The 23,363-nt window shown below is 37.6% G+C and overlaps 2 protein-coding genes across 2 annotated transcripts; both read left to right on the plus strand.

Moving 5' to 3' along the window:
- Positions 1 to 14,520: 14,520 nt before the first annotated feature.
- LOC100605021 (olfactory receptor 51H1-like) lies at positions 14,521 to 15,474 on the plus strand. The gene has a single exon (XM_012502323.2). It carries the CDS (start codon positions 14,521 to 14,523, stop codon positions 15,472 to 15,474), a length of 954 nt encoding a protein of 317 aa, XP_012357777.2.
- A 4,198-nt stretch (positions 15,475 to 19,672) lies between these two features.
- Positions 19,673 to 21,053, plus strand: LOC100607518 (olfactory receptor 51T1). Its single transcript, XM_003254818.4, has one exon. The coding sequence runs from the start codon at positions 19,802 to 19,804 to the stop codon at positions 20,864 to 20,866; it is 1,065 nt and encodes a 354-aa protein (XP_003254866.2). The 5' UTR covers positions 19,673 to 19,801; the 3' UTR covers positions 20,867 to 21,053.
- The last annotated feature ends 2,310 nt before the right edge of the window (positions 21,054 to 23,363 follow it).

Here is a 23,363-nt window from a genome sequence, read left to right on the forward strand (position 1 = left end):
CTTCAGTCTCTTTAATTCAGCCAAATTTGCAGTCTTTAAGTTCCTGGGTCCCAGTGAGATGCTTCCTGATATAGAATTTCTACGTGCATTCTTTCCAGGTCTTTATGTTTTTCTTCACCCCTCGTGAAGCTCTTATTTACCTAAGCAAAGCCTAGCTATCCTTCCCAATTACGCCGATTCCAAATATCCATAGTAGCTTAAGGTTTCCACATATGCTGTTTTCACATTTTTGGGCTCTTCTTTCTTATCAGTGAGTATAGTTAAACATTGTATACGTATTTGTTTAATGTCCATCTCTCCTACTAGAAGTTAAAACTTCCTGATGTAAAGGACTATTTTATGGTTCATCACCTCATTGAGCATATGCAAGGCATTTATTAATTGTTCCCTATTAGTGTAATGAAGACATAAAACAATGAATGAGTGAATATGGATGATTGAATGTCAATCTTCTTTCAGAAGAAGTCTTATAATCCCTCAAACTCTGTTCTGATCTTCTGCAGATGAATTAAAAATTTTCAACAAAGAGAAAAATTTATTTTTCTAAGAGGCCAGAGACAAAAACTTAAATTGGGAGTCTGTGAGAGATCCTATGGTGTCTTTGTTCTCACCTAGGTACTTGTGAGAAAAGAGAAAAACATCTCAAGAGCTGGTCTGGGAGCTCTGAGGTTGGGGTGAGATCAGGCATGCAAGAACAAGTAGTTTCCCTACCTTTTCTGTCTCCTGTTTCTCTGCTATAGTATAAGGATTTTCTTTTGGAAAAACATGACTGCTAATAAGTTATTTTACAGATTTGAGTATCTTAGACACAGAAGAATTTTTGAAAGGTAGTGTAGTCCACTCACACTTGTTGTGTTGTGACTTTCTAACAAAATTTGGGCCCCTCCCTCCCAGAAATCACAATGGTCAGATCTAAACAAAGCACTCTGTGATGCCTGCCTAACCTTCTGCCTGCACTCTGAGGAGGGGTTTCGTTTTCCTTTAAATGTCAAGCGAGAGCCTTCACTTGTTTGGGCCTGCTGTTCTGTATCCCCAGCAATTCTTGTGGCTTTCAGGTGGGAACGACCAGCTGGTTCATCCCTACTAGGGGTTTTTCTTGGGACCTACTTGAAAAATCTTTAACATTCCTTAAGTTCTGAGGACCTGCTAAAGCCCTGTTCTTCCATGCAAATAGTTGATTCTTGTTTACCCCTGCTGTTTTACTGTTTTTGACTCTGATTTTCATTACCTGAATCAGTGTTTTACTCTCATCTTCTTTTTAATTTTTCATTCTTATCTCCATTCTTCATCTTCCTTCTTTTAATCTTCTTTAATTTCCAGACCTTTCCTTTCTCTATCTCCCAATGAAATTCTTATGCATTCTTCCATTCCATCTTTATTTTATGCCTAGCCTTGCACTACCTCCTCCCCATAGTATATGTCTTCTTTTACTCCTAATAACAACACCTGCATTTTACTTTCTCTTTCCATCTTTGCTTTCTACCACCACATGACACTCTATATACTATTCTCATCTTTCCTTATCACATTCCTCTGTAGAATTTCGGTGAGGATTTAATAAAAATTGCCGTAAATAATCTTACACAGAGTTTGCTATATAGAGGACATGGAAAAAATCTTTTAAGATATTTATTACCTTTATCAGCCTGGTGCTATGGTTCAGAATTAATTTGGCTTCTTTCCTTTCCTGAGACTAGCATGTAGAGCCTTTATAAAGACTGCTCAAACCTCTAGTGTTGTCTGGTGTCATCATGATTCTCCAAAGATTTCACAACTCCTCTGAAAGAACTCCCATGAAGGGTGTTATATAGTGCCACTTGAGCTATCCCTTCCTAATTTCCCTAAGGATTCTAAAAATTTCCTGTATCTGTCAGACTGTCCTCTATTCAACACTTATGCAAAATTTTTCTTCATTTTAATTTTATTTGCATAGTCTTAGGTGTGAACTCACATACATGCACACAAATGCACGTGTATGTACACACAAACACACACTGATTTGAATCATGTTTAATCACTAAGTAAGACTTACAATTCCAGCCCAATTTCAGTTCAGGTCTTCTGACTCCAAAGCCAGTCTCAGTCTCAGTGATGACATAGTGTTGCAATTTGACATGAAACAGAGCTGGAGTCTACTGTTGTTTGGAATGGATAGAATAATTGTCTGGACTCCGCCCATCAGGAACATATAAAAAATGATCTTTGAATTTGCTGAACTTCTTTGTTTTTCTGAATTTGTTATTCCAATACCTCATGTATAATTTCTTGCGTTTGATTTAATATATTTCTCTGTAAGGATGTTTTGCATTAATGAGGTAATTCTTAAAGATACAGGAACAGCTGGTTACTCGAGCCTGTGCCTTTGTGTAGTCAGGCCTTAAATTGTTCACAGACCCTTTCTATCATATCTTTATGCCCTTTTGATCTCATTTATTTTCCATCACAAGCATATTCACATAATCACAGCAGAAAACAAAAGTCAGATATAAACAATTCTTGTGGTGATGCTTTAGTTTAGGCATGATTGACATCATATGGCCAAAGGTTATTCATTTATTTTTAATTTCTAAACCCATTTCTTTCCCACTGTGTACTGCAACCTAAAAGAGACAATGTATGCTATAAACATTAAAAGCTAGGGCTTTATAATTTGTGTCAATATATTTTTAATAAGAAATTGTGAATATTTCTGTCTGAAATACTGTTGGGGACAGAACTAAAAACACACAAAATGCTTGATGCAACCCCCCTGAATGTTAAGCTGGTGGCTTGAACTTCCCTGAAGATATCAGGCCTTGACTCCTCCATGTCTACAGACACTGATGACACCACTAGAATCAACTTCAGAAAGACTCCTATATTATCCTAGTAATTTCCTATTATCGGGAGCTTAATCTATCAAGGGTCTTCCTGTCCATATCTAAAATGGTTAAATATGGTAAAAAGAATAGAGTTTGTGAGTCTTATATACCTTGTTTTAATTCACAGTTTTAACTTTTTCAGCTTTTTGGACTTAGGGAAAGTTATTTAACCACTCATTCATTCAGCATTCCTTGTTAGCTATTATTAAATGAGTTCTACTGGTGAAGTCCAGCTATTCCCCCTCCTTCCCATCAGCATTTATACAATCAAATAGGCCTAGTGGAAGTCATATAACCATTCTGACTATTCTCATTTTAATTTTCTTTATTAATAAAATTATAAATTAATTGCCAAAGGCCTCACATATTCTTTAATTGCTTCCAGATTATCACACTTAATTTTTTCCTCTGCTTGATTATTTCTACTAGCATCAGAGATATGGTTTTCTTTTACATTAGGAAAAAAGGTGTACTGCCAGTTTTTGTCTAATTTCTTTGCTTAAATTTAATGCAAAACACTCTAAAGCATGGAAAATAATTATTAGGAAGAGAAATTTCCTCTGAAGTAGAACCAATGAATCCTCTTTGCTCAAAAAGAGGGAAGATATGAACCAAAAAAACTATTTAAAAAATTAACACTGTGAAAACTAACTAAAGCAGGCAACATGTTGAGAAGCATTCATTCTTGAAAACCTTTACAACTTTAGGCAAAAATACCACTCTCCCACCATTGCCAAATTCTTCTTCTTCTTCCTCCTCCTCCTCCTCCTCCTCCTCCTCCTTCTTTTCTTCTTCTTCGCAGAGAAGTAGCAGGAGTAGGAGTAGTAGCTGTAGTACCAGTAGTTTTATCAGGCTGGGATTTGTTGACAAACCAGCAGTTGTGCTGCCAGACAGTGCAGACTCAACTTCAGGTGGAAAGAAAAAAGCAAAGCTTGGTCAACTAAGACTGGAAAACTCAGTAGGAAATAAAGAAGCACCATCCACAGTTTTAGTAGCCTGAGTTTGCAAGCAGGAGTCATCAGGACATTTTACAGGGAGAACCTAGAAATTATTGTTATGGAAGGGTTCTCCATACATCTATGGCTTTATGAGAAATTATTCAAACATGTGAGAGAAACTCAAGAGAGCTTTCTGGCATGAGAAAGCAAAGAGAGACTTGATAACTGGTTGAATATTAAATGTACGCTACACACACCACTCAAATCAATCAGTGAAAATGTTTCTGACTCAAGCTATTAATAACAGAAATAACAGCTATTTCTGCCTCAATATTGGCGTGCCACCAAGATGTGTATACTCATGGGTGATTCCTAGGAAGCCAGGCTAAAAAAGTGGAATACAAATAAAATGATCTGAAAGTAATCAGTGGTTACACTTAGTGTAAGAACCTGAAATATAAGTGATCTGAAATGATCAGTGGCAACACTTAGTGCAAGAGATTTATTTTGAGAATATAAATTTCAGTTTAAATTCATACAAGTTACTAAAAATAAAAGAAAATTAAAAAACACAACAAATCTCTTAAAAGCAATTAAGAATCTAAGGTTTCTATTATATCCATGATACCTGGTTTATAACAAAAACCTATGAGACTTTTAAGGAAACAAGAAAACATAAGCAAATGAGAAAACATTTCATGCTCATGGATAGGAAGAATCAATATCATGAAAATGGTCATACTGCCCAAAGCAATGTATAGATTCAATGCCATTCTTATTAAACTACTATTGGCATTCTTCACAGAATTATAAAAACTATTTTAAAATTCATATGGAACCAAAAAAGAGCCTGAATAGCCAAGGCAATCCTAAGCAAAAAGAGCAAAATTGGAGGCATTATGCCATCTGACTTCAAACTATATTACAAGGCTACAGTAACCAAAACAGCATGGTACAGGTACAAGAACAGACATATAGACCAATAGGAAAGAACAGAAAACCCAGAAAGAAGATACACACCTACAACCATCTGATCTTTGACAAACCTGACAAAAATGAGCAATGGGGAAATGATTCCCTATTTAATAAATGGTGCTGGGGGAACTGGCAGGCCATAGGCAGAAAACTGAAACTGGACCCCTTCCTTACACCGTACACAAAAATCAACTCAAGATGGACTAAAGACTTAAATGTAAAGCCCCAAATTTAAAAATACCAGAAGAAAACCTAGGCAATACCATTCAGGACATAGGCACGAGGAATGATTTCATGACAAAGATGACAAAAACAATTGCAACAAAACCAAAAGTTGACCAATGGGAAATAATTAAACTAAAGAGCTTCTTCACAGCAAAAGAAACTATCAACAGAGAAAATAGACAACATACAGAAAAGGAGAAAACTTTTACAATCTATCCATCTGACAAAGGTCTAATATCCAGTATCTAGAAGGAACTTAAACAAATTTACAAGAAAAAAACAACCCCATTAAAAAGTGGGCAAAGGACATGAACAGACATGTCTCAAAAGAAGATGTACATGTGACCAACAAATATATGACAAAAAGCTCAACATCACTGATCATTAGGGAACTACAAAACCACAATGAGATGCTGTCCTTTTTTTTTTTAATGGAGTCTCGCTCTGCTGCCCAGGCTGGAGTGCAGTGATACAATCTGGGCTCACTGCAACCTCTGCCTCCGGGGTTCAAGCAATTCTCCTGCCTCAGCCTCCTGAGTAGTTGGGATTACAGGCATGCACCGTCACGCCTGGCTAATTTTTATATTTTTAGTAGAGATGGTGTTTCACCATGTTGGCCAAGCTGGTCTCGAACTCCTGACCTCATGATCTGCCCACCTTGACCTCCCAAAGTGCTGGGATTACAGGTGTGAGCCACCATGTGCGGCTGAGATGCTGTCTTACACTAGTCAGAATGGCTATTACTAAAAAGTCAAAAAACAACAGATGCTGGCGAGGTTGTGAAGAATAAGGAACACTTTTACACTCTTGGTAGGAGTATAAATTAGTTCAACCATTGTGGAAGAAGTTATGGCATTTCCTCAAAGACCTAGAGGCAGAAATACCATTTGACTGAGAAATCCCATTCCTGGGTATATACCTAAAAGAATAAAAATTGTTCTGTTGTAAAGGCACATGCATGTGTGTGTTAATTGCAGCACTAGTCACAATAGCAAAGACATGAAGTCAACCTAAATACCTATTACTGATAGACTGGATAAAGAAAACGTGATATAGATATACCACGTAATACTATGGAGCCATAAAAAGGAGCCATAAAAAGGATGGAGCTGGAGGACATTATCCTCAGCAAACTATCCCAGAAACAGAAAAAAAAAATTCCACTTGTTCTTACCTATAAGTGGGAGCTGAATGATGAGAACACATGGACACATGGGGGAACAACACACACTCAGGTGTGCTGGAGGGTATTCAGTTAGGAAAAGTGGAAGTCAAATTGTCCCTGTTGGCAGATGACATGATTGTATATTTAGAAAACCTCATTGTCTCAGCTCAAAATCTCCTTAAGCTGATAAGCAACTCTAGCAAAGTCTCAGGATACAAAATCAATGTGCAAAAATCACAAGCATTCCTATACACCAATAACAGACAAACAGAGAGCCAAATCATGAGTGAACTCCCATTCACAATTGCTTCAAAGAGAATAAAATACCTAGGAATCCAACTTACAAGTGATGTGAAAGACCTCTTCAAGAGAACTACAAACCACTGCTCAATAAAATAAAAGAGGATACAAACAAATGGAAGAACATTCCATGCTCATGGATAGGAAGAATCAATATCATGAAAATGGCCATACTGCCCAAGGTAATTTATAGATTCAATGGCATCCCCATCAAGCTACCAATGACTTTCTTCACAGAATTGGAAAAAACTACTTTCAGGTTCATATGGAACCAAAAAAGAGCCCACATTGCCAAGATAATCCTAAGCCAAAAGAACAAAGCTGGAGGCATCACGCTACCTGACTTCAAACTATACTACAAGGCTACAGTAACCAAAAGAGCATGGTGCTGGTACCAAAACAGAGATCTAGACCAATGGAACAGAACAGAGCCCTCAGAAATAATACCACACATCTACAACCATGTGGTCTTTGACAAACCTGACAAAAACAAGAAATGGGAAAAGGATTCCTTATTTAATAAATGGTGCTGGGAAAACTGGCTAGCCATATGTGGAAAGCTGAAACTGGATCCCTTCCTTACACCTTATACAAAAATTAATTCAAGATGGATTAAAGACTTAAGTGTTAGACCTAAAACCATAAAAATCCTAGAAGAAAACCTGGGCAATACCATTCAGGATATAGGCATGGGCAAGGACTTCATGTCTAAAACACCAAAAGCAATGGCAACAAAAGCCAAAATTGACAAAACTTTAAACGAAAGAGCTTCTGCACAGCAAAAGAAACTACCATCAGAGTGAACATGCAACCTACAGAATGGGAGAAAATTTTTACAATCTACCCATCTGACAAAGGGCTAATATCCAGAATCTACAAAGAACTTAAACAAATTTACAGGAAAAAATCAAACAACCCCATCAAAAAGTGGGAAAAAGATATGAACAGACACTTCTCAAAAGAAGACGTTTATACAGCCAACAGACACATGGAAAAATGCTCATCATCACTGGCCATTGGAGAAATGCAAATCAAAACCACAGTGAGATGCCATCTCACACCAGTTAGAATGGCGATCATTAAAAAGTCAGGAAACAACAGGCGCTGGAGAGGATGTGGAGAAACAGGAACACTTTTACACTGTTGGTGGGACTGTAAACTAGTTCAACCACTGTGGAAGACAGTGTGGCGATTCCTCAGGGATCTAGAACTAGAAATACCATTTGACCCAGCCATCCCATTACTGGGTATATACCCAAAGGATTATAAATCATGCTGCTATAAAGACACATGCACACGTATGTTTATTGCGGCACTATTCACAACAGCAAAGACTTGGAACCAACCCAAATGTCCAACAATGATAGACTAGATTAAGAAAATTTGGCACATATACACCATGGAATACTATGCAGCCATAAAAAACGATGAGTTCATGTCCTTTGTAGGGACATGGATGAAGCTGGAAACCATCATTGTGAGCAAACTATCACAAGGACAGAAAACCAAACACCGCATGTTCTCACTCATAGGTGGGAACTGAACAATGAGAACACTTGGACACAGGTTGGGGAACATCACACATCGGGGCCTGTTGTGGGGTGGGGGGATGGGGGAGGGATAGCATTAGGAGATATACCTAATGTAAATGTCGAGTCAATGGGTGCAGCACACCAACATGGCACATGTATACATATGTAACAAACCTGCTCGTTGTGCACTTGTACCCTGGAACTTAAAGTATGATAATAAAAAAAGAAATAAAGAACACTGAAAATGATAGATATTGAGTAATAGAAAAGACTGCTTATGTAAATAATGTATTATCTTTAAAATAGGTTTTTAAAACAAGTTGTTTAAATAAATAATGACAATTATATGGTCTATATCATGTAGGTAGAATATGTATTAAAATAATTTCATAAAAGATAAAAGAAAATGGGGCTACAGTGTGGAAAAGTTGAAATATTTTACTGTGATTAAGACAATATTAATGTGAAGTAGACAGTGATAAGGTGAAGATGGATTTTATAATTCTTAGAATAATTACTAAGAAAAATAACTGAAAATATAGCTAATAATGTGTTAATAGAAAAATCAAAATGGCACACTGAATCACTGAATAGTACCATGGTGATGGATTAGATATGAAGAATAGAGGGAGAAAAGACCTGAATTTTAGTTTGGGTAACTGGGTGAATTGTGGTGTGGTTAGTGATTTACTGAAATTAACCTTAAGCAGATGAAAAGAAAACGTTTTATTTTTGTTTTCATTATACTGTATTTGCCATGTTAAATTTCAGTTTCCTATTTGTATTACAGTGGAGTTATCAAGTAGGAAGCTGATCTGGAGATCAAGGCAGTATTGTAGCCTGAAGATATACACTTGTAGTTAATCAGTATGTGGATGATATTTAAAGCAGTGGTATTCGATGATATCGGTAAGTGAGAGAGTGGAGTTAAAGTAGAGGAAAAAAGATCAAATAAAAGATACACTGACATTTAGTGCTCTAGGAAGAAGACATATAATCAAAGAATAATAAAGAGTATAAATTAAAATAGGAGGAAACATCAAGCAAACATGATTTCAGAGAAACCAACAAAGGAAAATAATTCAACATTGCAGCAATATTCTGAATCCTGAAGAACAAACAGGAGAGTAAGACGGCAAATTTTTGCTAAGTTTAGCAATAAGCAGATTATTGGTGACATCTGCACATACTGTTTCAGTGGTGTGAAAAAGAACATTCACTGAAGTGAATTGAGGAGAGAATGGGAAGTATCGACAGGGATTGTAGACCACAATGTTGAGCGGCTTTGCTGTGAAACAAAAAAGAGAATGGGACAATAACACAACGGCATGTGAAACAAGGGTAAATTTTTCTTTCAGCTTTTTCTTTTTAGACAGAGAATTATTAAAATTAAGCACTAGGGTTTAATTGTATTTCAATATAGTTAGTGATGCACATTCATATAGGACTGAGAATAATTCTGCGTTTGGATGGGTTGCTACCACAGATCTATATTAGGCAAAACCAGGCCCTCTGGGAATAAGTCAAAGTAGCATGCTCAGAAGCCTGGGTCTGCATAGCCTTTGGTCCTTGGGGCATCTCCAGGAAGTCACATGCTCATGTCTCCATAGAATCACTCCAGGGGAAATTCTGGGCAAGGGTGCTGTTGGTTTTAAATCTCCGTGCTGCTGTGGTTGACGCATCAGAAAAGACTCTTGTCTCCTAGACCATGCTTTGGGTGAGTTGGGGAAAAATCTGAGGCCTGAGAAATGCTTTCTTTGAGGATCTTGTCACAGAACGGCAGAGACTGCAGTATGGACAGTTCATAGAAAAATGTAAAGGTCAGCAATGAGTGGTAGAGGTGAAGGAGATTACGTGTTGAGCCCAGTTCACTCTTTCATCTGCAATTTGATTTTAATGGCAGAAATTGCCCCGTGACTAAATGTTGATCTTCTCCTTTAGAACCAAACAGAACTTCAAAGCACAATGATCAGAGAACCTATATTTAAGCTTTAGTTTTGGGATCTGGTACAAGTTAATCAACTTCTCTGACCCTTGTTTTTCTAGTACATGCAATAGCAGTAATAATAGTGCTTTTCCACTAAGGTTTTTGTATCTTTAAATGGGATAGGACATGTAAATGGCTAAGAACAGAGCCTGGAACATGAAAAAGCACTCAATAAATATTAGATTGTTTATTATTAAAGGACTAAAATATTTTTAAAATGTCTGCCCATTATTCCTTTTATTGTCTATCTAGGATAACACGAAAGGATATTGCTTGTGGTTTTTACATTGCTTGTGTTTTTTAAATACTAATAAAGAGGCTAGAATGATCACAATGCTCAGCAAGCATTACTTTCATTTCCTTCTCCTTTTCATTAAAATAGAACTAACACTTCTAACTGTAGATGTGGGAATTAAGGGGCGAGGGGAGTATGTGATTCTACCAAAAACTAGTCAGTAAAACAAGAACCATATAGATCATTGTCCCCCTCCCCCACTCAGCCTTGAGCCCCTTCTTCTGAGTCCCAGCTCAAGGTCACTAGCAGATAGTTTCTTATCCTGGTGAGACTAGTCTATGATCCCACAAGAAACAAGTCCAAAGGGCCAGCTTTTACTCAGCAGCTCAGATTCTTTAAGAGTATAGTATGCTCATGCCTGTTCCTCAGAGAGCAGCCTTTCCATCTTCCTGCCTGGGTGGAAGAGTATGGAATTGAAGTTCAATACTACATAGAGGGGAAAGACTCTCAATGCCCACTCCTTCTCCACCTTGACCCCCGCATATACTTCTGAAGCTACAGAAGCTCCTGTCCTATTGCTGTGAGGAAAGTTTAGGCTCAACTCTCTCCATGGTCTACCGCTATTATTTAGAGAGACAGAATTAAGCTAGCCAGTTGATGAGACAAGCTGGACATATGGATGCACCTGTAAAGCATGCCTTCATTCAACCCCAGCTATACAGTACACTCATGTGTCTCATCTTGCTTTCCATGTGTTCTTTGCTAAAGGGTCTTGGAAGGAAAAATAAAAATGCTTCTTTTTGTCCTCTGATTACTCATGACACACCTGGTACTTAGAAACTTAACAAATTTGAAGTCATTAATCAATAAATTAATTAAACATGATCAATTTTTCCTTGGTTCATGAGATCTTAAGGAATCAGGGGCCTTGTTTACTATCCTTGTCCCAAATTCTGGAAGGTCTGTGCTGGTCTCTTGGATTAAGGTGCTTAGATTGCCAGTGTAGTGTTTGTTTTGAGGCTGCTCATCCCTCATAATCAATTTTCTTATTCTTTACTTTTGCTTACTGATTTTTACTACATGTGAATTCTACTAGCATATCGTCTTTTCATCTTTGGTTTATCTGAGACTTGCTTTCACTAAATCCTTTACAGTGAGCATTAATGATAAAGTGCAAAGTCATTGAGACAGAGCCACCGAATCCACTGTCTTGAACCCTGCAACAGCCACTGCCTGCAAGCCATTGGTATTAAATGTTGGAATAAACTGCCTGAGGGATAGAAAGATTTAGGTAATACAGAATTTGATCAAAATATATAAATAGTATATACGAAAATAGGTGCATAACTTTAGAATTGCATAAATAGATTTCATGACAAATCTTTTGAGAGATAATTTTTATAGTCAAGCAAACATTACCGAGTTTTTAGATAATACATGGGCATTTATTATATCTGAACTTTATTGAGTCTTTATTATTTGCCTGGTGCTTATCTAAGTGCTCTATCGATATTCCAAATGCATACTCTTAACAACCCTATGGTAAGTACTATTATTTTTATTTTTACTTTAAAGAAGTGAGGAATTAAGCACAGTGATTATTAAGTAACTTGTTCAAGGTCATAGAGCTAAGATTCAAACCCCAGAGCCTTTACTTTTAAAGCGATTTTTCTTTTCAAATTTCTTAAACAGAGTCAAAGACAGAGAGATATAGGTAAAGAGAAACAGAGATATAGGTAGAGAGACACTTATTATGTAAGTGAAGGACCCTCAATCCAATCAGACCCATTATTTTTCAAGAGTCAATGAGGATGTTGGTACCCTTTAAGTCTGCAGTCTGCAGCTCCAATTGTTGAAGTTTCAAATAAAATTTTCTGCAGTGATGAAACTATTCTACAACAATTTTATCCAGTTCAGTAGCACTAGTCACGTGTGGCTATTGACCATTTAAAATATGACTAGTACAAGTAAGGTGAAATTGTAATTTAATTTAATAAATTTAAATTTAAATAAATGCATATGTCTTGGGGCTACCATATTGGACAGTACTGCACTAAACTACTGACTGAGAAATTTGGAGTGACTTTTTCTGTCTTGTTCATTCCCAAGTATCCAGAGCTCTCTGTCTTTTGTGTGTAGCTCTGGATTTTGTCTAGTGGCTTTGCTCCTTTCTATGACCAAGGCTCGTATTTCATTTATTTAAAAGAATTTCTTAAAGAAAGAGTTCTTAACCTGGGTCCATAGATGGTTTTCAAAAATATCTGAATTCACTTAATTTTTATGGAGAACTTCGCTTGTATATGTGTGTGTGGTGTGTGTGGGTGTGTGTGTGTGTGTGTGTGTGTGTGCATTCTTAACTGGGAGACCCTTTCTGAGATTCTCAGAAGGGTTATGATAAATACAAAGTTCAGAGCCACTATAGCACTACTTTCTTTTAGTCCTGAACCTTCTGTCAGCTATGGCTAGACTGGCCTGAAAAGGTGATTAGCTCAGCTGCACATTTGGATATATGTTCTGAAGATGACACCAAAAAATTGAAATGGAAGAGAACTGATTGTGTGGCACCAAGATTTTAATCTTGATCTTTTTCACTGCAAGTAGTAGACATTAATGTCTGTGATTCCCCATAGATTTAACTAGGCCTTACTTGGAGTTACAGTGAGAAATGTAGTTGCTGCTAACTCAAGATGACATTTATTAGAACAGCCACATAGGAGCGTGGAAGGAAAAGGATGGGTCTTCTCTATGGAGAAACAGAAAAAAAAGTCAAGATGAGTTTTAACACCCAGGGCACTGACTTCAGTAACCTGAACAATGATTGAACCTGTCTTTTGGGAGATTCTCCATGGATGGATTTAATCTGGCTGAGCCATATATTAGTTGTAAAACTCTTTGGAAGTACTGGAGATCATTCTGCTCCCTAATGAAGGGAAAAGTAAATCTCAAAATTCCTTTCTAGATGCACCTTAGGACAGAGAAATCTAATTGCATGGAAGAACACACTGAAGAAAAAGGCCTGAATAAATGAGAATGACAATGGGAAGACACTGGATATTTCTGGAAAGGGACTAAAGCAACTCTTCTGTGGCTCCTGGGTATCTGTTTTCTATTGCTGCCCTAAGAAGTTAGTGGCTTAAAACATATTTATTTTAATAGTTCTTTAGATCAGAAGTCCAAAATGGGCCTCACTGGGCTAAAACCAAGATTTAAGGCATTCTTTTCTGCAATATTTTCTGGAGACTTAGGGGAAAATTCTGTTCACTTACCTTTTCCATCTTCTAAAGGCCACTAATATTCCTTGTCTCCTGGTTCCCTTCCTTCATCTTGAATGTCAATAATTCATGTCCAGTCCTGCTCATGCTGCCATCTTTCTGGTTCTCTGCAGTTGACAAATGTTATTCATTTCTAAGTACTCCTGCGATTTGATCTGGCCTACCTGGACAATGCAGGATAAACTCTACATCTCAAGGTTCTTAATTTTAACTACATATGAAAATTCCCTTTGACATGCAAAGTAGCATGTTGATAGTTTTCAAAGATTCAGATGAAGACACCTTTAAGGGTATTATTCTTCCTACCACAGTAGGTCTTTTTAAAATTCCTTGGGAGCCAAGGTGACTTCTTCTTCCCTCACTTGCTGGAAGCTCAGATCCCTTTAGTACTCACAGACTCTTAGGAACACAGAAGGTCAGAGCTTTAAATTCCTTAAAGTGTGTCTTTCCTCCTCCATCCTACATCATACAAATGCCAAAGAGGGAAGTGATTGATAAATTGAGTACCAAAGAGGGAAATGATCATATGAAAATCAAAACAATTTAAGATCACAACCAAGATGCACACACATACATCCACATGTTTATATCTGCACATCTGTGTTTATGAACAGCCCTTATATTAGGACTGTGGTTATATTCTTCATGGTTATTGGTGTTAGTGTTTATTATACATGCAAATACACAATGCCAAATTCTTCCCTAGTATTGCAGTCTGTAAGACAGGTAACTTCTTGATATTTCTGAATTGCATATGTCCCTACTAGGTGCAGATGTTAACTGGAGGTTTTTTGTTTGTTTCTCTTTCTCCTAGATATTTTAAAATTTTATGGTTAGTAGCAGCAGTCTTGCTTCATGAAGCAGGGGCTATTGGTTTCTCTATCAAATGGAACATGGATGTGCAAGAATAATACTTAACTTACTTCCTCTTACAGCTACCATCTCAATACTTATTGTTACTGATTCCAGTTGAAGTCTGTTTGACTTAATGAGCTCTTCTCTTTTTTCCTAGTCAAACCACTATTCCACTATGTCACCACTCAACCAAACTACTGAGAACCACCAGAGCTTCTTCACCCTGACTGGGATTCCAGGAATGCCAGAGAAAGACTTATGGATGGCCTTGCCTCTCTGTCTTCTTTACAGCACCACGATCTTGGGAAATGTCACCATCCTTGTTGTCATCAAAGTTGAGCAAAGTCTCCATGAGCCCATGTATTATTTTCTAGCCATGTTAGCTGCCACTGACCTCAGCCTTTCACTGTCTTCCATGCCTACAATTGTCAGTGTTCACTGGTTCAACTGGCGTTCAATAACTTTTAATGGCTGCCTTATCCAGATGTTCTTCATCCACACATTTGGAGGAGTGGAATCAGGTGTTCTGGTGGCCATGGCCTTTGATCGCTTTGTGGCCATCCGCTTTCCTTTGCACTATGCTACAATTCTCACTCACAGTGTCATCAGCAAGACTGCAGCAGCCATCCTGCTACGGAGTGTGGGGGCTGTGCTTCCTGTGCCTTTTCTCATCAAAAGGTTACCTTTCTGTCACTCCAATGTCCTCTCCCATGCGTACTGCCTCCATCAGGATGCCATGAGGCTTGCCTGTGCTGACACCAGTGTCAATAGCATCTATAGCCTGCTGGCTGTGATCTTCATCATTGTACTAGATGCCTTGATACTTTTGGCCTCTTACATTCTAATCCTCCAGGCAGTATTGAGCATTGCTTCCCAGGAAGAGAGGCTCAAGGCTGTCAACACCTGTCTCTCTCATATCTGTGCAGTGCTGCTTTTCTATGTGCCTCTCATTGGTATGACCCTAATTCATCACTATGGGAAGCATTTGTCACCACTAATACACACGTTCATGGCCAATATCTACCTGCTTCTCCCTCCTGTGCTCAATCCCATTGTGTACAGTGTTAGGACCAAGCAGATCCGATGGCGGATTATCCAGGCCTTTTGTGGGGCTAGGGTTAGCGCTTAATGGCGTCTACTATTTCCATGTAAATGCAATCAAGTTAGAGAAGAATATCAAATACAGCACTATCCAATAGAAATCCCCACAGAAGTGGATATTTTCTATTTCTCTGCTGTTTAGTAACTAGTAGCCGTACATGGTTATTAATTGCTTGAAATTTTGCTAGTGCAAGCTGAGGAACTGAATTTTAAATGTACTTAATTTTAATTGATTTAAATGTAAATTTAAGTAGTCATATGTAACTAGTAGCTGCTGTATTGAACAGTACAAATACAATGGGTTGTGAAATGAAACTGCATAATGGTTTCGATGAGAGCAATAATTTATTTTAGCTTGATAAAACATAAAATTTTATACTTTAAAATTGTATATAATAAATTTTCAAACATTTATGTATAATAAAATTTACTCACTTTGGTATATCGTTTTACAAGTTTTGACAAATGCATTATGTTACCACCACTGAAACAAAGATACAGAACAATTTTATCACTTCCCCAAATTTCTTTATGCTGCCCATTTGTGGTCAACCACTCTATTATCACCCAACAGAGGGCAAGCATTGACTGGCAAGCATTGATTGGCTCTCTTTCCCTATAATGATTATTTTTCCAGAGTGGCATGCAAATGAAACCCTGCATTATGCAGTCTTTTGTGTCTAGCTTCTTAATAAAATGCTTTTGAGATTCACCCATGTTATTGCATGTATTGGTAGTTTATTCCTTTTTATTGCTGAGTAGTTTTCTGTTGTATGTCATTTTTTAATAACTTTTTTGAGAAATCTGTCCGGACTGCTCTTACTCCATTCGAATCACTCTGGTATTCAGTGATGAACACAGAACATTTATTTTCTTTTGCCTTTATTTGTGTATTTATTTATATATTTTATAACATAAGGCATACATATTTAAGGGGTTGGAATCAGAAAAAAATTAAAAATAAATAGCATGTGCAGAGTTTGAGAAAATGGTGCATTCAGTGAGTTGGAAAAATAAGAAATTTCATATAAGCTTTAGATCTCAACCTCAGCCTCACTTCTGTTCAGAGGGCTTTTCTGACTTGTGCTTAATATATACTCCATATGAACAGGAACCCTTTTATCCCACTTCATCGTAACCCAAGTGTGTAATGTAGTTTAGACCATATGATGACACTTAATATATATTTTTGAATTAATGAAAACTATACGTTATTAAGATTGATTTAATACTTCCTATTTTCTGTTCTTATTTAATATTCATAAATCTTATCTGAAATTTTCAGTCACTCATCTTCACTGATAGGAACCAGGGAAAGGGGGTGGTGTTTACTTATGCATCTGAGCATTACCTGATGTGTAACTTTATAAAGTTATTTGATCTTCCTTGATACTCACTGGGATAAGCACCTTTGCTCAGTGTGACTCATACGTATATAGTGACAATATATTTGGAAAATGTTTCAAGAAACAAAAAGGGCTGGGCGCAATGGCTCACGCCTGTAATCCCAGCACTTTGGGAAGCCGAGGCAGGTGGATCACGTGGTTAGGAGTTTGAGACCAGCCTGGCCAACATGGTGAAACCCCATTTTACTAAAAATACAAAAATTAGCCAGGCATGGTGACAGGCACCTGTAATCCCAGCTACTGGGGAGGCTGAGGCAGGAGAATTGCTTGAACCCAGGAGGTGGAAGTTGCAGTGAGCCGAGATCGTGCCACTGCACTCCAGCCTCGGTGACACAGCGAGACTCTGTCTCAAGACGGGGGAAAGTGCAAAAAGCCAGGGTAGATTAGATATAATTAGGATTATTAATTGACTGTCTACTGTGAATAGTTGGATTCTAGTCTAAACGAAGCTTAAACCATATGTGGACACACAGTTGGGAATCAATCTATGAAATTGACAGATTAAAGACAATGAATTTAAACCATGGTTCCTGAAGGCATGAATGGAAACAGTTGACATTAGAAGGTAGTATAGCATGATGGTTAAGACGAAAAGCTTTGAAATAAGACTTACTTCAAAATTTTGAGGACCATTTCTAAAATAGGCTTGAGTACCATTTCTGCAAGTTGCTAACTTTTAGACAGTGAAGTTATTAAAAAATCTCTCTAAACTTCAATTTCCTCAGCTGTGAAATAATAGGTAATAATACTTAACTCATAAAGTTGATTAAGACAATGCATTTGAAAGATATAGTTTCTGGAACATATTATGTGTTCATCAAATGTTAGGTTACTTGTGCATAGAAGGTAGATGGCTCCAGATATGACTTGAATAGGAAGGGTCCTTAGGAGGAGTTCCTGTGTAAGAGGAGGGATGTAGGAATGGCCAGGAGAGTAATGAGACCTCTTAGGAAGAGGATATATTGAAAACAGAGAACAATGGGATGACTCTTTCTGCTCTCCTAATCCAGCTCTGATATTCAGGGAGCCTTCCTGGCTGAGAGTCCTTAGCCTAAGGCTGGGTAAAGAGGAATGGTTATAGTTATTTGACCCAGGCAGGCAGTCTTAGCAGATATCCATTACTGTCAGCCTCCAGGGCTAGGGCTCTTCTCCCAGCCCTTGATGGATGGGATTTGCTTGGGCCTGGGAGCAGGGTTTGGGGGTAAGTCTCGGAGATGTGTCTTAGTTGCGGATGGGTTCCATCACTCACTCCAACCAGAATGCTTACTAATCAAGAATGCTCCCTGTTGCCTGGGGACTCTACTAGGCTGCCTATAAAGCCCTCGCTTTTGGAAGCTGGTTTAGCCCCTACTCTGTTATGGGACTGAAGAGAAGTTGGTGGTGTTTCCTGCTGATGTGACCAGGTAAGGCGGGAGTGCAAATGTGGAGAAAAAAACTGAAGGTGGGGGGGGGGAGTTTTTTAAAATGAGGGATGGTAAGATAAGGAGAGGGAGAAGATAAAGCAATAAATTGATGGGAACTACAAGTAAGATGGGATAGAGAAAGGGACGGGTGTAACACATACTGGAAGAAACTGAGATGGGAGAGAGAAGACAGGAGGAGAAAGAAGAGACAAAGGCAAAAGACGATAGGACTCAAAACTCCCTTTCTGTGGCCATAATTGTTCGGTAATCAATCAATGTTGCAAAATGAAGATTTCTGTTTTTCCTGATCCTGCTTTAGTAACTAGCATTGAGAGATTAAAAACGTACATTCCCAAACTTTCAAGAATCTCAAACTTCTGGCAGAAGAAGAACACAGTACTTGCATATATAAATTACCAATATCAGTTGTGCCTCATTATTAAGCACCAAGTGAAAGGTCCAAGCAAAATGTGGGGCAAAGATTAAAGCAGAGGGTAGTTTTAGCTTAATATGTCATGGAACTTTCAGGGTATATTCTGAATTGTGGAGGAAATATAATTCAGTGTTAACAAATTAACAGAAGGTAGGGTTTGGTAAATGAAGAGGATGGGTCTGTAACATTACTGATGCGAGAAAATACGGATGTTGACCTTTGGGTCACTCTGTTATTGAGTTGAGTGAGTGTTATTCAAATAATTTCACCTGGTCTTCTGTATATGAATGGGCAGATGCTACCTTCTTCCTGGCCAGTCAGATGGAGACTTGTATCTGAAGAGAGAAAGCTCTAACACATTGCTCTGGTTAGCCGGCAATGTTGAGAAAACCTTGATAAATTAGGCACTGAACTTTGACCTACCACTGGCTCCAGAGTGTATGATCTCACAGAGAGAAAGCCCTCTGCTTCTTCTTCTGTCTCCATTCCACAGGAAAAATTTCCCCAGCAGCAAACAGAGCCACTGTCTCCTCTCCTCTTACCCCCCTTGCATTATCCAGCGTCATTTCTTTGCCTTTATGAGATATCATTCAAAGAACAGAGGATAACTGATATCTGCTTTATAAGAATCTCATCTCTCAGTGACTTTCGCACTCCCAAATTCCCCCTGCATTCATCTGCACATGAAGACAAAAACAATACAAACATATGTAGACTTTTACACATAATTTTAAAAACACTTGGACTCCACAAACCTTCTTTAGATGAGTCATGAGAACATAGTTCTCTATTTTGCTTATTTCTCATCTCTACCCCTCCTGTACATCATATACAAGTATAAAAGGATATTAAAAATTGTATTTTAAAAGAAGGAAATTACAACATTCAGCTATCCAAATTGTCTCATTAGCCTGGCCTCTCTGATCATCTGAAGTTTAGTAAAAACTAATAGACTTTGGAGTTAGTAAATTTGGTTCTGAATTTGAATCTGTATTGAACTATTTTAGCCTAGATATACTATTTAACCTTCCTGGGTCCATTTCCTTTCTTTAAAACAGAAGAAAAATAACTACCTTAAATTTAAAATTGTATATGAAATGACTAATAAAATGTATGATATATATATATTTATATATATATATAAATAATCTTAATTATTTTTCTTTCCTCATAGTTCAGTGTCTTCAACCAACCATGGCAATATTCAATAACACCACTTCGTCTTCCTCAAACTTCCTCCTCACTGCATTCCCTGGGCTGGAATGTGCTCATGTCTGGATCTCCATTCCAGTCTGCTGTCTCTACACCATTGCCCTCTTGGGAAACAGTATGATCTTTCTTGTCATCATTACTAAGCAGAGACTCCACAAGCCCATGTATTATTTCCTCTCCATGCTGGCAGCTGTTGATCTATGTCTGACCATTACAACCCTTCCCACTGTGCTTGGTGTTCTCTGGTTTCATGCCCGGGAGATCAGCTTTAAAGCTTGCTTCATTCAAATGTTCTTTGTGCATGCCTTCTCCTTGCTGGAGTCCTCGGTGCTGGTAGCCATGGCCTTTGACCGCTTCATGGCCATCTGTAACCCACTGAACTATGCTACTATCCTCACAGACAGGATGATCCTGGTGATAGGGCTGGTCATCTGCATTAGACCCGTAGTTTTCTTACTTCCCGTTGTTGTAGCCATAAACACTGTGTCTTTTCATGGGGGTCACGAGCTTTCCCATCCATTTTGCTACCACCCAGAAGTGATCAAATACTCATATTCCAAACCTTGGATCAGCAGTTTTTGGGGATTGTTTCTTCAGCTCTACCTGAATGGCACTGATGTATTGTTTATTCTTTTCTCCTATGTCCTGATCCTCCGTACTGTTCTGAGCATTGTGGCCCGAAAGAAGCAACAAAAAGCTTTCAGCACTTGTGTCTGTCACATCTGTGCAGTCACTGTTTTCTATGTGCCAATGATCAGCCTCTCTTTGGCACACCACCTCTTCCACTCCACCCCAAGGGTGCTCTGTAGCACTTTGGCCAATATTTATCTGCTCTTACCACCTGTGCTGAACCCTATCATTTACAGCTTGAAGACCAAGACAATCCGCCAGGCTATGTTCCAGCTGCTCCAATCCAAGGGTTCATGGGGTCCTAATGTGAGGGGTCTTAGAGGAAGATGGGATTGAAGGTAGGAAATTATCAGGACATGAATTATACTTAGGAAAGAAAGGGATTTGGGGCTGTCTAATCCACAGGCATTTTGGTTGCTGAGTCAGTTCCAATTGAATTTTAGGAGTGGGAAGAAGAGAGTAATTTTCCCCTGAGCTTATCAAAGAGTTTTATTTTTTAATACCATAATTTAAAACCAAATTAATTGAGTATATGTCCCTGAACCATTTTAAACAATGACATGACTCCTGTGCATGTAAAAGCAGAATAAAGTCACTTTAATATAGTGGAACAATTTGTCTCCTTTAAGACAGTAATTTTTAGACCAGAAATAAATTACAATTTTATTTTCACATCCAGCTGAACAATTGTTTTTTCCCCTGAGGTGACATTTCCAGTGAGGCAATGAAGGTTGTTACTTGAGCTGGTAAAAGGAAAAGTTACATATGTGCACAAAGGCACACACTTAGAAAGTTATAATTAAAAACTTTAGGAAAATCTTGCACATTGGTTTCAGTTCCTGGTGTCACTTCTAGAGAGCGCTGTATCCTTGCAAATATACTCCCTATATCTTTATCTTTCTTTAATCCCTTTTCTTCTTAGTAGAAGTGATACTTTTTCAATTTTAGTCAGTACTTTGTATACCTCCAATCCATCCAATATATAAAATTACACATTAGCTTTCATTATTTTCTCATTGCCTATATATTCTAATATAGTTCTAATCCTGATTCCATAGCTACTCCACTGCTAGCTCTCAGAACTGCAGCTTTTTTCTATTTGCTCTTGTTTCTTGGGTTGTTAATTTTCTACCTAGCTATTAACTGCTTCTACCCTCTGGTATACTCATCACTGTAGAATTGCACAGTAGCTTTGATGTTTTTTAATAGGAAATCTCTAGATTACCTTTATGAACAATATTTGTTTTGTGAAGAAGTAGCCTCAGGCGCAGGGTTCTTAGGGTGCTGGAGATAATTCTTCAAATTTTTTTTCCACAGTTTTGACAATTTCATCCTACCTAGGATAACTCATGTCTGAGCATTGTGGACCAAGCAGATACTCTGATTTGAGCCACCTGTCTCCTCCCCTTTTATCAACTTTCTATTCCTTGGCAGATAGGGAACACCAGTTCCAATCTGGTTTCTTGACCTCATTTTCCTTTCAAGCCACGTTGTTCAGCTCAAGCACCGACAACTTTGTGATTTTGCTTCGCTTGGGGTCCAATCCCCTTTACCAACAATAATCACATATCATTTATAATTAAAATTATTTGCATGAGTTTCCTTTCATGCATTATATTCAGGTAATTGAGATTACATAAGAGTGTGTGGCAGGACTCACACACTTTTTAGGTGAGGAAAAACAAGTGAATGACCATCCTATAAAGTAATGCAATTATAAGTAAAATTCAGTTTAACAAATTCCAAGTCCCTCATTGTAGCTAAAATGTTTCTTGGCCTTGTGCACCCAGTGGGAAGTCTTTGTATTCTATTATACCACAATTCAGTATTTTACCTTTCAAGTTTTTGTTCTCATATTGCTGCCAAATAAATGTCTCTTTGGTTCTGTCCTCATCAAAAGGAAAAAAAAATACAACTATTATTCACAAGTGCAAGAACCCAAAGATATATCTAGTTGCTAGACATCTGACTCCAAACAATTTCCCTTAGAGAGTATCATACTATGGCAGAGACTCTGACCCTGAAATTAACTTGTGGCAGAGCAGACATCCCAGAACACCCACTAATCTAACCATCCAAACCTATCTGCGTCAGTTATTTCAGATGTCTCTGGCTTTACAATTGCTTCTTTTGAAGACTTTTCTAAAAGTTTACCTTGGTAGATCTGCAAATTTCCATTCGCAATGGAGAAGTTTCCAAATATCTGGAAAATCAATATATTTTTACTTTCTTAAGTTTGGTGTCAAAATTTATTGGTTAAAAAACCTAACAGGAACATATGTGAACATATTTTTGGATCATAATTTATTTATTTCACACATTTCACTTCAGAAATATTGCTATGTTTGAATGCAGGGTAATACCTCAAGAGATATATGGCTCTTTTAAAAGTATAAAATATAATTGAATTCCAGAGGTTTTAGAAGAACCATTGTGAAAATGTGTGATATTTCTTCCAGTTTTATGACAGTCATAAAGCAGTCTGCTATATGTGTGTTAATCTTCTACTACTCAAAAATGTAGTTTTTATACCTGACTAAAAATGCAACCTTTCCACTCAACACCAAAAAAAATTTCATCAATGTACTTCATCCCTATGGTAATTGTCAATAGGCTATGAATTTGTGTTTTGTTATTTTAAGCACTGTATTCTATATATTTGGAGTTTTTCTGATTATGAGTGTCATATATATAATTAAAATGTGTGAATGTGTTGAGAAATAGAAAAAAATGTTTACTATCTAATAATTATTTGCAACCCTATGGAGAGATTATATAATATAGTCATGTACCCCATAATGACCTTTCAGTCAACAATGGGCCTCATATGCCA

This window comes from Nomascus leucogenys, chromosome 15 (assembly GCF_006542625.1).
Source record: "Nomascus leucogenys isolate Asia chromosome 15, Asia_NLE_v1, whole genome shotgun sequence".
Classification (NCBI taxonomy): Eukaryota; Metazoa; Chordata; class Mammalia; order Primates; family Hylobatidae; genus Nomascus; species Nomascus leucogenys.